Source organism: Hypanus sabinus, chromosome 29 (genome assembly GCF_030144855.1).
Source record: "Hypanus sabinus isolate sHypSab1 chromosome 29, sHypSab1.hap1, whole genome shotgun sequence".
NCBI lineage: Eukaryota > Metazoa > Chordata > Chondrichthyes > Myliobatiformes > Dasyatidae > Hypanus > Hypanus sabinus.
This window is the reverse complement of record NC_082734.1, coordinates 12,379,553-12,394,348: the sequence shown is the minus strand read 5'-3', so window position 1 is coordinate 12,394,348 and position 14,796 is coordinate 12,379,553. Positions and strand designations below refer to the sequence as shown.

General features: G+C 43.5%; 1 protein-coding gene across 6 annotated transcripts in view; it reads left to right on the top strand.

Annotated features, from left to right (window-relative positions):
* Positions 1–9,837: 9,837 nt before the first annotated feature.
* Positions 9,838–14,796, top strand: part of LOC132382991 (RNA binding protein fox-1 homolog 2-like) — a 277,209-nt gene continuing 272,250 nt past the window's right edge. For 3 of the 6 annotated variants that reach the window (XR_009508517.1, XM_059953646.1, XM_059953643.1), the window contains exon 1: positions 9,838–10,349. Coding sequence is in view for 5 of the 6 variants with exons in the window: in XM_059953646.1 (XP_059809629.1) it covers positions 10,167–10,349 (183 nt within the window). In the remaining variant the exon portion in view is untranslated. The remainder of the gene's footprint in view (positions 10,350–14,796) is intronic. The other 3 variants (XM_059953647.1, XM_059953642.1, XM_059953644.1) reach the window with 3 other exon arrangements.

Below are 14,796 nucleotides of genomic sequence, written 5' to 3'. Positions count from 1 at the left end.
CTTCAGTTCTACAAAGCTGCAGCAGACTTCATCATTATATGTTCTCACCTCCTGTCTCGTTGGCTCTTGAAGTTGTAAACTTGGCTCTTACTTGATCTTGTGGAGGGCAGCAGTGTTTGCCTACAATGGCCATCATTGACTCTGCCCTCTCCTGCCGCGTGTACCTCTGCAGGGGTCTGACGGTGAGGGTTAGGATTTTCTTTCATCGTTCAGCCAGGAAGATAGCATTTTCTGTAACCAAATCAGATCAAAGTTCTAAGTAAAATTATTATGAAAGTACATATATGTCACCATCCACAGCCCTGAGATTAATTTTCTTGCGGGCATACTCAATAAATCCATAATAGGATCAATGAAAGATCACACCAACTTTAGCATTCAGTGTGCAAAAGTCAACAAACTGTGCAATAATCAAAAAATAAATAAATAAGCAATAAATATCGAGAACATGAGATGAAGAGTTCTTGAAAGTAAGTCTGTAGGATGTGGGCACATTTCAATGATGGGGCAAGTGAGGTTGAGTGAAGTTATCCCCTTTGGTTATAAAAGTGAATTTTTGCAATGCAGCCTGCTGAATCACCCTGGTTTAAAATATGCTGGTGATCTCCCCCACCCCCCTTCATATGGTGTTGACGTGCATCAGTGCTGGGAGATCGACTATCCTGACGTGTTTTGGCTCCACAGCCCCACAGTGATCTACCAAGGTTGTGTGACAATCTATAGATTGTACAGCAATCAAAATAAGTCACAATGATTAAAATACCGCATCCTACAGCTGACCTTGTGTGGCACAGCACTTGTTTGTGTACACAAGAGATTCTGCAGGCGCTGGAAATTCAAAACAATGCGCACACGATGCTGGAGGAACTCGGCAGGTCAGGCAACATCTATAGAAATGACTAAACAGCCGATATCTCAGGACGAGGCCCTGCATCAGGAATGGAAAGGAAGAAGCCAGAATAGGAAGGAGGGAGGAGGAGGAGGATGGAGTACCAGATAAAAGGAAGAGGGTGGGGAGGGGTAATGAAATAAGAAGCGGGAGTTGGTGGGTGAAAAAGGTAAAGGACTGGAGCAGATGGAATCTGATAGGAGAGGTGAGTGGATCATGGGAGCAAGGGGAGGAGGAGGGGCATCAAGGGGAGATGAAAGGCAGGTGAGGAGTAGAGAATAGGCAAGAGGCAGGCCAGGGAGGGGAATGGAACAAGGGTCGGTTGGAGGGGGAAAAGTTGCCAGAAGTTGAAGAATTCGATGTTCGTGCCATCAGTTTGGAGGCTATCCAGATGGAAAATGGGGTGTTGCTCCTTCAATCTAAGCGTTGACTATCATTGGTGTATGCTTGCTCACAGCATTGAGTTACTTCTAGGATGAGGACTTTGATACATTCCCCAAGCAGTACCTACTCAACCCCAAGCACCACGACTTTATAATTTCCTGTGTCACCATTATGTACAGACACTCCTGTGCCTAACATCACTTTATGAGCATGCAATCAATCTATGCATATAAGCTATCTTATGTATTTATATTTATAGTGTTTTTTATTATTATTTATGTTCCTTGTTCTTTTTTTTTGCTCTGCATTGGATCCGGAGTAACAATTATTTCATTCTCCTGTACACTTGTGTACAGGAAATAATATTAAACAACCTTGAATTGTGATAATAGGGGATATTAGGCCAGGTGACCAAGGGAAAGGAAGAATCAAGGAGTATCTTAAAGGGGGATGGTGGGGGTGCAGAGTGGTGAGGTGTGTAGATTCAGGACGGGGGAGGAGTTGGGCAGAACTGGAGTGTATGGAGAGTAAGGGAGATGTAGATATTGGAAAAGAATTTCCAAATTTAGAACTCTGTCTGGCAGGTGAGGTTTTGGCCGCTTACAATTTCACAATGGAAGTCCAGTTTACGGTGCATACTTCTTTCTTGATTCCACTGCCTGATAAAGTTGAGGGAATGTGGTGGGGGTGGGGGAGGAGTCCATCTTCTTTTTGTGCAGTTTTCATCTGTGCTGTCCCAGTGTTGGTGGCCTGCTGCAGTGATGCCTGGCTTCTCGTCTGTGGTCTCGACGTTTACTCGGCTCTGTGCTGAACTCAGGCTGCAGCCGCTTCAGCTGCAGTGATGCCTGGCTTCGTGCCTTTCGTGAAACTTCAACTCTGAATCCCAATGACTAACCTTTATTGTTTGCACAATTTACTTTTTTTCCCTCTTTGCTTTGGTGTTTGATGGTCTTTTTTAATGTGCTCTTTTGAGGTTTCTTAGTTTCGTGTTTCTTGTATAATGTATCATGAACTTTGATGCAGTATCTCAGATATGATGAAGAGTACACACACGTTGAGCTGCCAATGTTAACAAGGACAGGAAAGCTACAAAGGAAGGGTAATCAATTGGAATGTTATACTTCTTTCATGATTTTTCATCAGGTCCAAGAAAACATTGTTCGATATCTGAAGGAAAATAAACTTGGAATGTGATGATTAAAACGAGAACAATAACTGCAAAAATCAGGAAAAGGATTGGGGGAATATTGGATTTGTAATTGAAAGGAGAATGAAATTAGAGGTACTATAGAAAAGCTGAAGAATTGGACAAATAACTCAAAGAGATGGCTTATCCACAGAGTGCTAAATTGCCTCCTGCCATGTAAGCTGCTGTGATTTAAAAATGTGTAGTGAAAACCATAGACTTGGTTGAAAGGAACAGGGAACCAGAGGGAGGGAGGGAGGTCTGGTCAGTGGAGCAGATGTGGCCAAGGCTGAGGAACCAGCAGTGCGATCCCTGCTGCTGACCTCAACGGCTCTAACAATCCCAGAGAAGACTCAAGACCCGGACTCCACTGCCATCAATGCAGGTTCCAATGGCCTCGGACACCTCCAAAGTGCTGATTGCACAGCCTCCAGCACCTGCAGATTTTCTCTTGCCAGTGACGGGAAATTGTTGGCCGTGAACCAGAAGGAGGAGTTGGTGGAATGTGGAACAAGGAGAGAAATTGATGGATTGTAGATTACACCAATGAAACAAAGTGATGATCTTGGATTTAGTCCAGTGGGGTTGCAGAGGACACAATGGGCACTTCAACTGCACAGATAATGAGGGAAAAATTAAATGCCGAAAAGTACATTCATAGTGATAGAAACAGATTTATGGTACTAATGCTCTCATTCCCATAATGGAATTGCGGCTATAGAGTAACCACAGCCAAAACCTAAATATCCTATAATATGTGACATTGAGGAAGGACAGACAACAGGAAGAGGCGTTGATGTCACAGAATTAGTAAGAGAGAGAATCAAGAAATGATCTTGGTGTGACAGGTCTAGATGTAACACTAGAATCAATGTAGGTCAAACTAAGAAAAAGGAAAACTTAATAAGATCTCTTGATACGGTGTCAAATCGAAGTTGTAATATTGGATGTGGCATAAATTGGGAAATTAAGGTGTGTGTCAGGAATAATACAGTAATTATGGGTGACTATATATAGGAAAAATCAAATTCCACTATAATGTGGAAGATGAGTTTGTGTGCTTTTCTATGTAAACATTTTGAGGAACCATGTATCGTAAAGGCTATTTTGGATCTTGTGCAATGAGAAAGGGCTGTTTGATAATCCTAATGCCAAGAGGCCTTTGGAAAAAATGGAATAACTTTTCTTTGAAAGGGGAAGGCAAGCCAAAATACTTGCAATTAAATGCCAGAAATGACTTGCCATTCTTTCTGTGGAAAGATTCTTAGTTTTACTCCAAGGTTTCCCTCTCCTCCTCTCTACTGGTCACATTGATGATTGATTTCTTGACTGTTTCATCGATTCTACTGTCCACACTTGCTTCACAAACTTGCCCCTTCCATCTTGTTTTCTATGCATATCTTGCCATTCGGTATCAACTGATGTTTTTTTCCACATCACAAGCTTCTTTCCATCTCAGCCTCTCCCATGTTTTTTGGGAGTTCTCCTCCTACCCCCTTTCCCTCTCACTTTGGATCACAATAGAGTTTTACTGCCCCCTCCTTCAACAGATACCCCACAGATCCTATCACACTGCTTCTTGTAAGGACTCCATTTCCATTCAATAATTCCCTGTCTCTTCACCTCCCTTCCCCACCGTCCTGCAGATTGTCCTATCATTTTGGACACCTTCAATGGGAAGCCACCATCAAACACCTTCCCTACTCCTTCATGATCTCCTTGGTATGTTGCCCAATTAGCCCTGTTACCCATCCCCTTTCCCAAGAATTGAAAGAGTTAGAGTACACACACTCTTTATGTCACCCACGTTGCCATCAAGCCACCAAATTTTCTTCCTGCATGAAGGAAAAATGTACATTACATTTAGAATGCCTTTATTTAAAATACTGAATTCACTTTTCATAATATGTTGTCCTTTACTTTAAAACAAGTGTTCGCAACCTGGGGTCCATAACATAAAGAAAAGGTTGAAAATCCCTGCTCTTGGAGAACAAATTCAGATTTAGTGACGGCATTGTAGCACACTTCTATTTAGCTCGTAATTGCGACTGTGCCTCCTGTTGTCTGTCACTTTGAGCCTCCCTCTCTCTCCCTTTCTGACATGCCATTGGTCCATTGAAGATTTTATCTTCTGACGAGGTTCACTTCTGGATTAAGCAGGGTGTTTAACATTTTCAGATCACTCTGCTTTTCCAATATGCCTCCCTAACCCACTGCGGCTTATTTCACTTTGCACTCTCACCCATTTTGTCATTTTACCCATTCAGGGCCCCAAACAGCCCTTCCAGGTGAGGCGACACTTCACCTGTGAGTCTGTCGGGATCATCTACCGTATCCGGTGCTCCCAGTGTGTCCTCCTGTATATCGTGAGATCCGATGTAGGTTGAGAGACTGCTTCACTGAGCACCTACGCTCTGTCTGCTAGAAATTTTTCTTGCCATTCTCCTTCCGCCAGTCCCATCCCCTACTGCTGTGGTGAGGCCGCATTCATGTTGGAGGAACGGCACCTTATGTCTGAGTAACCTCCAATCTAATGGCATGAACATTGATTTTCAAACTCCTGGTATTCGCCACCCCCCCTTCACCATTCCTCCATTTCCGTTTCCTTCTCTCAACTTATCTCCTTACCTGCCCATCACCTCCCTCTGGTGCTCTTCCTCCTTCCCTTTCATCCATGGTCCTCTACCCTCTCCTATCAGATTTCCCCCTCCTCCAGCCCTTTATTTCTTTCACCAGTCAACTTCCCAGCTCTTCACCCCTCCTCCTCTCCCAGTTTCACTTAACACCTACCACCTTGTACTTCTTTCTTCTCTTCTTACTCTGACTTCTCATCTTTTTTTCCCAGTCCTGATGAAGGGTCTCAGCCCGTAACGTCGACTGTTTGCTTTTCTCCATAGATACTGCCTGCCCTGTTGAGCTCCTCCAGCGTTTTGTGCATGTTGCTTTGGATTTCCAGCATCTGCAGATTCTCTGGCATTAGTCATTCAATCTTCTCTGCATTCCACCCTTCTGCCTTTCCCTTTTCTTCCCTGTTATCCATAACAACATTTGATTCTAATTTAAGATATCTCAATCTATTGGACATTCTCAGCATCTTTGCAGAAAAGCAGAAGAAAGGGATCAAGATACAGCTGCCACGTCGCATCATGTCTCCAGTGACCCGTGTTCAGTCCTGACCTCAGGTATTGGCTGTGCTGCTGTGCAAGACAAAGAATTTCACAACAATCTGGGACCTGATTTAGGATGGTGGTGAATAATGGCAGCTCGGGTCGAGGCTTTTGATGTTACGGTGGCCACTGAGCTTGCATCAGCAGTCGAGATGAAATCCACAGTGCACAGTCGGAGTTTCTCTTTGGGAGTGCTTGTGAGGCACCAGCACACCAGAAACTGCACCCTGAACGGTGAGGAAATGTCTGTGGGCTTGGCAAATACCGCTACATCAAATACAATAAACCTGATTCGCAGCTTGCTTGTTTTTTTTTTATCTTGTGTGGTTTCTTCCCATATTCCTGAGCTAGATAGATTAACTTTTGTTCATCTTGAAAGTTTATTTACAAAACTGAGTTCAGAGTTTGATGCTCAATCCAGCACGGATGGAAAACGTGAAAGGAGCTGGCTGGATTCGAACCCCGGACCACTCATCTCACAGCCCGGTGCAGATGCCACTACACCGCCGGCCGCCATAAATAAGTGAGTATGATTGAGTACAGATGTTATTTAATGGAGAATAAAGTGTGATTAGTGTAAGGCAGTGTGGATTTTGGTTGGCTAAAGATCCCTTTTCTGTGCTGTGTGGCTTGCTTCAGGATAGAATCATACCATTATAACATCATAAAAAAACACAAAATGCTGGCAGAACTCAGCAGGCCAGACAGCATCTATGGGAGGAGGTAATAATGATTTTTTGGGCCGAAACCCTTCATCAGGAGTGAAATAACATGGGATGGTCGAGGGGGGGGGGATAAGAAGTGGGGGGAGGGATAAAGTAGAGAGCTAGGAGGTGATAGGCTGGAGGGAAATGGGCTAGGGGGAAGGTGGAGAATTATGGGAAATAAAAGAGAAAGAAAGGTAGGGCTGGGGGGAGATTATAGTGAGGGGGAAAAAAGAGAGAGAAAGAGAATCAGACTAAAATAATAGATAGGGATGGAGGTAAGGGTAGGAGGCAGGGGTATCAACGGAGGTCAGTGAGTTGGATGTTCATGCTGGCAGGATGGAGGCTACCTAGGCAGGAGATAAAGTATTGCTCCATCGACCTGTGTGTGGCCTCATCTTGACGGTAGAGGAGGCCATGGACAGTCATGTCCGAGTGGGACATGTTCATAACTTAGTTCTTGAGAAACCAGCTGGTTTGTGCGCTGGTGTGTAGGCTGTGTGCCCCTCGAGGCTGTTCTATTATTCAATAAAATAGTAATCATAGCCCCACAGAATCTGATTCCTATAATATCCAAAAAAATCTATAAATCTCTGTCTCAAAAATGATCAGTGACTGACCCTCCTCAGCTCAAATGGTTGGAGAAGATATTTTATCTTGCCTCAGTTCCAAATTGCCAACGCCTTGTCTGAAGACTGTTCCCTCCTGATTTGAGCCAAGCTTATAATATGTTCCCATCCACCCTGAGAAGTCAGCAACAATTTTGCATGTTTCAGTAACAGCACCTTTCATTTTTCTAATCTCTAGAGGTTAGGGACTCTTTGTACTCTTCCAGAACTTCACATATATTGTTTCCAAGTATTCAGAGCTGACCTGTGTGCACTATTCTAGGCTCATGTAACAGCAGCACATGTGGGGAATTGTAGGATATGGTAATTCATTGGGTTTGGGTGGAATTTGTCTATTCTGCCTGAGATCATGTGGACTTTCTCTGGGTGTTCCAGTCTCCTCCCACATCCCAAAGGAGTGTTTGGCTAGGCTCAACTCCAATGCCATCTATAAATTTGCTGACGATACAACTATTGTTGGCAGAATTTCAGATGGCGCCGAGAGGGTGTTTGGCAGTGAAATGTATCAGCTAGCCAAGTGGTGGTGCAGCAACAAACTTGCACTCATTGTCAGTAAGACCAAAGAACTGATTGTGGATTTTAGAATGGGTAAGATGAGGGAACACACGCCAGTCCTCATAGAGGGATCAGAAGTGGAAAGAATGAGCATTTTCAAGTTTCTGAGTGTCAACATCTCTGAGGATCTTTCCTGGACCCAACATATCGATGCAGCTACAAAGAAGGCATGGCAGTGGCCATGTTTCATTAGTAATTTGAGGAGGTTTGGTACGTCCCCAAAGACCCTGAAAAATTTCTACAGATGAATCATGGAGAGCATTCTAACTGGCTACATCACCAGCTGATATGCTGGGGGTGGTGGTGGTGGGGGTGGGGGGAGTACAGCTACTGCACAGGATTAAAAGAAGAAAATTGTGAACTTAGCTCTATTTTTGGCACTAGCCTCTGTAGTATCTGAGACACCTTCAAGGATCAATACCTCAAAAAGGCGATATCCATCATTAAGGACATGCTCTCTTTTTGTTACTTTCATCAGGGAGGAGCTACAGGAGCCTGAAGACACACATTCTACAATTCAGGAACAGCTTCTTCTCCTCTGCCATCCGATTTCTGAATGGACATTGAACCCATGAACACCACCTCACTACTTTTTGTATTTTTGCACTATTTATTTAACTAACATACATTCATGGTTTATTTTTCTCTGGTATTATGTATCATGTTGTGCTTCTGCTACAAAGAAAACAAATTTCATGACGTATTTCTGGTGGTATTAAACCAGAATCTGAGCGCAGGCTGGCGGGATAATTGTCCAAGGTAAATTTTCCCTTGTGTGTGGACGAGTTATAGGATTTGGATGGAATTGATGGGATTGCGGGGAGAATGGAGAGAAGTGGGATTAATATGGAACTAGTGAGAATGTATAGACGATGGCTGATATGCAGCTGATGGGCTGAAGAGCTGTTTCCATGCTCCGTAAGTCTGTGACCTTCCGAAAGTAGCTGCACACCGAGATGGAAGGACTCCTAAACTTTCAAAGGACTGCAATCAAAGACAAAGTCATCTCTGTGCTTTCTCTTTCTACATCCATTTTGTTATCTTTCAGAATCCCCAGGGTTCTATCTTTTGTGCCCTTTCCATCCACCTGACTGACATCAGCTGAAAATACAGCTTGTTCGCAAGGGATTTTTGCTTGCCTTGTAGGAAGCCGAGGAGTGACCTTGTGCATCAACACACAAAGGGCGTATATGAACCAAATAGTCTGTCTACTTTTCCCCAGAGTAGGGCAATCTAAAACTAGAGGATATAGATTAAGGCAGCGGTTCTCAATTTGGGGTACACGGACCCCTCAGTTAATTTTAGCCAGAGTGTGGTGGATCTGTGGAATGCTCTGTCAAGTCCGTGGGTATATTTAAGGTGGAAGTTGATAGTTTCCTGATTGGTCAGGGCGTCAAAGGATATGACAGGAAAGGCAGGCGTGTGGGGTCCGGGGTCAGCCATGACGGAATGGCGGAGCAGACTCAATGGGCTGAATGGCCTAATTCTGCTTGCATGTCTTTATGGTCTTAATGCTATAAAAGAGGTTGAGAACCACGTTTAAGCTAAGAGGGGAAACTTTCACACAGGGTGGTGCCTATATGGAATAAGCTTTCAGAGGCTGTGGTTGAGGCAGGTATATTAATATTTAAAAGACGTTTAGAAGAATACATGGATAGAAAAGGTTTAGACGGATGGTCCAAATAGAGACACAAGAGAGTGCAGACAAAGAAATCTATTGTGATAGAAAATAGTGAAGGAACGCAGTGAAATGGTGCCCAGCCGAGTTCCTCCAGCTATGCATCTTGACAAGTTGGACAGAAGGTTCAGTTTCCTCGGTTCTATGGATGAATGAGACAGATCTTTGGCGATCGAGGTCTTTAAGCCATGAGCCCTTTAAATGGTTCAGCAGGCTCGAGGGGCCGCGTGGTGGAGGTTGAGGCAACTCTTGCGGTGCCAGCTCCGGCCTGTGGCGGCGCCCGCGGTCCAAGAGCCGGGGACAAGGAGGCGTGTTCCCAAGTCACCTTGGCAACGGCTCTCCCGTGTCCCTCAACCACAAACCCGGGGCCCAACTTAACCGCCGAAGTTTCCCGAGTCCTGCCGGAAAGCGATAGGTCTCCACGCGGCACACTGCGGCCCATATCCAGGGAATTACCCGGCTGACGTCAGCATTCCCATCCGGACGGCGGGGCGGGGCGTCGCGTCGCCCGCCCGCCCGCCCGGCAGAGGGCGCCCGCGCGCGCGTGCCGGGTACCGTACCAGCGGCCGAGGGGTTGTGCTCGTGCTCGCGCCCGGGTGCACGGTGGCGCGCGGGGGGGGGGGGGTTTACAGGCACGCGCCGAGCGCGCCGAATCTGGGCCATTTTTTTTGAAGATTGTTTTCCGCTCCCGCTCGCTATCCCTGTGTGTGTGTGTGTGTGTGTGGGGGTAAAACTCGGCGCGGTTGGCAGCGCTGTGAGCTTGGCTGTGTGAAATTGCCGGGTGTAGATTTGCGCCCTGCTTTGGAGGGAGGGGGATAGAAGTATTTTTTTTGTTTAATTGTAGATTTTTTTTGGGTCCACCCCGTGCGGTCGTCCGGTCTCTCTCGCCTTCGGCCCCGTGTTGCTGCCGCCACTACCCCGCGTCCGACAACACCGCCCACCCCATCCATCCCCCTTCCTCTGAGTGCAGGCTGATGGCGGCGGAGCCGGTGGCCGGTGGGGGGTTCGGCCCCGGGCCCGGCCCTGGCCCCGAGCGAATGTTACGAGGGCTGAAGCGAGACGAGCCGGGAGACGCAGCGGCGGCCGAGGCGAAGAGACAGCGGCTGGAAGCCAGCGTGAACCCGGGAGAGAACGGGATGAGCAGCGAGGCCGCACAGGTAGGCAGGAGAAGCGAATGCAGTGGGCGGTGGTGCCCCCACCGGGGCCGGGAGAGAGGCCGGAGACGGGCTTGGGGTGGGGGGGAAGTGAGGATGGGTCCGGGACCGATGGGGCCTCTCCCCCCGGGAGAGAGGCGGGGGTTGGGGTGAGGGTTCCCTCCGGGAGAGAGGCCGGCACACAGGGGGTTTGGGGGCTCCTAGGAGCCTGGCCGGGCCCAGAGGGATCCTTTTCCTTTCCTCCACCCTACTCCCAAAGAGTAAAGGCTGGTCTGTACTGAGCTCCATTTTGCCTTCGACGACGTTGGTCACCACAACTTTCAGTGAAAAGGAACCATAGAGCCTTTATTGTACACACTCAGACGAGCGTCTGTATCGCTTACCCATAAAGGCAGCCTTCTCCTTTAAAACAAAATCCCACGACTTGTGGCTCAAGTTAACATAGTTTCACCGGGTAAAGTATACCCCACTGTCGGGCCAAGTGTTTAGGGAAGGGGTGAGGTTGATGCGCTTGACAGTGTCACTTCCCGGGGCAGGAGACAGAGCCCCCACTTTGTTTTTCCAAGTGATGGTGGCCTCTGTCAGGAACATTTCTCTGCACTAGAGCGTGTGAGGACTTGAGAATACATGCATTTGTCCAGTATGTGTGCAAGTCGTCTTTCGTTTATTACCGTCTCTTGAGGTGCTCCTAATTGGAACTCTGTCCAAGAAGGTTTCTCTGGGTTTTTTTGAGCTCATAGTGAGGAAGGAGGTTGTAAGAAGCGGATGTGAGGTTAGGCCAGCTATACAGTGCACATTATAAGATGCATGGAGTTTTTAAAACCCTCATTGTGTCCAAAAAGGAAACCCAGAAAAGGTAAAGTTCTCTAGTTTTGAAGTTTTAGACCCAAATGAATTTGAGCTGCAGGTAGTTGATTTTGTGAGTGAATTAATTGCAATAGATGTGATATTTAAATTGAGTTTCAGCAAGGAATTATATTAGTCTCATATTCATAGATGTGAAGAGAAAACTGGAATAATTTTATTGTACGAGTTACATTTTTCCTTGTGTAAATTTAGTGGATGTAGTTTCATAGCAGTCTGAAGTATTTAAAAGGAAAGCAAATGACCAAAAATGTTGTAATGTTGCATCTTGTTGGTTCTTTTATTCCGATCAACAGCCCACAACCCAACCCACTCAGTCTGAGCAGGAAGTAGTTAAGTAAAAAAAAAATACTGCTTTGATCTGTGGTTTACTGGATAGAATCCCAATATTTCACTTTTCATTATTGTGAATGTCATGTAGATTTGAGTTGTGCACCTTCTAGCTGAGTGCGCTTTATGAAAGTCTATCTTCAATATATAGAAAATGAGTCTTCAGCTTTCAGTGGACTTAAGTAATATTGCTTGGATGTGAAATCTGTTTTTTGGTGGGGAAGTAGGGAAAGACATTGGTTCCTGAGGATTGATATACACATGGAATGTAATGATAAGCAAGTGACAACAATGAAAAATGTTGGGAATTTGAGCTTTGTCCTGCATGATGTGGCATTCATTGTTGCAAAGTGTTCCTGTGTGGCCATTTGGCTAATATGGGAATCATCAAAACCTAGTGGGAGGTAAACCAGTCACATTTCATCGGATGCATCTGAATGATCCAAGGTTTGTTAGGTGCAAATTTTATTAATGTTGTTATATTACACTTATTGGCAAATATTGTGCATATTTTATATATAACAATATTTAATCATCAAAGATGAGACTGATCCTTTAACTTTTTAAATAATTTCATTAAAAGAAAACATTAGCCTAGTTATCAGAGAACTTTCTTTATCTTCTAAGATTGATGTATGAAATTTAACATTATTTAGGGGCAATATGATAGAAAATACATCTCTGGGTTAAATGAGAATGTTAGCACCTTGATGTAAAAAAAATTTGCTTGTAAATTATTTTAATAAACAGGATTTGATGGATGTGGAACCAGTGTCTGTTAAAATACGGATCATCCATGCTTTAGTTTTGAATGGGGAAGTATGTTTTGGATTGTGTTCTTTGGTGCTGCAGTGCTAGTTCAGATTACATGATGACATTCTGGAAGAGTGGCCAAATCCACCCCAGACTCAATGAAAAAGGAGGTAAAGTTCCTAACTGCATGCCATAAATGTCTCCCAGTATAAAGATGATTAGTGATATACAGTATGTAACCATCAGTGGTTCACACTTGCCTTTGCAATCTCGAATACTTTGTGTTCATATTTGCCAAGGGAACATTTATACACCATCTTGCATTGATATAGAAACTTTAGGAGAACATCCTCAGAAAAAGAGAAAGTTGACAAGAGCCAATGAAGGAAGTAGTAAAGAGCGACTAAAAGTTTGATCAAAGTGACAGATTCTGGAAAAGGATTTCAGGGCTTGAGAATTAGATGACTGTAATTATTATAGTAATGGCTTTTTATGCTTAGAAGATTTTTACATCCTGCTGAAATTCAAATGATAGCACTTGTTATTTCCTTTTGGTATATGCTGTTGGTCAATATTGAGCATATTGTGTGGTGTCAACAAAGACACCAGACTTCCAAAAACAGACCCTCTGTTCCAATGTATAAAAAGATTACTAGGCGGACAGAGGAAATAAGTCAATGATGTTCTCAAAGCCTTCTTTATCTATCTCTGAAAATTCTAAGCTCTTGATCACTCCAAGTAGAGATGGAACATACAGGTTGGTTTTGAGTACATTCATCAGAGTGCATCACCTGACAAGCTAAGGCATCACAGACCCGTTCTGTGGGATGGATGTCTGCTATTTACACATCAGGTGCTTGTGAAGTGGAGTAGAGAGTTATTGTTAAACTTGAGGAATGGCCTAAAGAACACATTTCCCAGCTCAGTATAGAATAAAGTTATTGGAACCATTGGGAAACACTGATCAGGGAATGGTGTTTTGATTTTCTTTTTGTTAGATTACATACATTGTACTGCCTCCGACAGGAAAATAAATATTTGCTCAATTCATTGGATTGATCTGTTTCTGTGTTTTAGGGCAACTGGACTAAAGCTGTTTACTTTGTACTGTGGTGCAATGTTGTTTATCAATTAACTCGTTTTGATTTAGCTCATCACACTTGGGGATAAGTGAAGGAGCACAGTAGTGCCTCTGTGCTAGGAAAAGATATGTGTTGTAAACTGTTGAAGTTGGTTGTTGTCAGATACCTCATTTGGACATATACATGTGAAGGTTAGGTGTGGACAGGATTATATTCAGCTCTGATTTTACAGTATGCTTCATACGCTAATGTTTACCAGGCATGCATTTGGATCAATTACTGTACTTAAACTGCTGTACTTAATCCATGTGCTTGCAGTGTTGTAACTCTTACATAAAGATGAGCAAAAAAAAAACTTCATGTAATTTGTAGGCTTAAAAATACAGATGTATATAACTTGTCATGGTTTAGAGCTGAGAATATTAATATTGCTTGATCTGTTAAGGAAAAAAGCACTGATCTCATGTATGTTTGATTGTAAAATTTAAAAAAGACATCAGCATCAGCTTTTGTAAATTTTGTTCAATGATTCATAGCAGTGAAAACAATTAATTTATCTCTCAATTCTTTGAGCATCTATGCTGTGTATTTCAGAATTAACTTAAAGTTTATTTTAGATTCTACTCCGGATCTACATAGCCTCCTACAATAAATAAAATGGCACCTATGACGCTGAGTTGTGTGCATCCTTTGGCTCGTGACATTCCTATAGTAAGAGAATACCCAAGAGGCTTAGATATCTCAGTTTATGGAAAAATAATTTGTTTTGAGAATAATTACACTTGTTCTGCATTGCAGATATAATCTTTTTTTTCAGTGCTATGAATTGAGAGTTTTTGTTTTCGGCACTTTTGACTTTCAAGTCAAGGTAGGATATTTGGCCATTGACTTAATGAGTGGAACTGGGAAAAGGAATAAAAGAATTTTAATCCTCTTCACCAAATTGAAGAAAACTTGAATATTGTCAATGTGAATAAAGTGGTAAAGTTTATAACAATAACAGGCTGAATTATGAGCAAAAATTCTAAGGACATCTGTCAAATAAATGGGTAATTTGTAAAATCCAATCTTAATTTCAAATTAAAACCAAGATCACAGACACAAACTAAAATTGATGAACATTTTATAGTTAATATTACTAGTATTCTTACCTCTGATTCAATACAATGTTCATTGGGTTGAGATGTTTTGTTAGGACAAGGGGGCTTTTCCTTGACTTTGGGTTAATTTGTTAATAATCTTGTACAATCATGAAAATATTCATATAAACCTTCCTCAAACAAAAGAAAATTTGCGGATGCTGGAAATCCAAGCATACAATGCTGGAAGAACTCAGCATTTCGTGTATGTTGCATATAAACCTTTTTTAAGGGTTATCAATTAAAACTGCCTCATTAGATTCAAATCTTAAAAACGTTTTT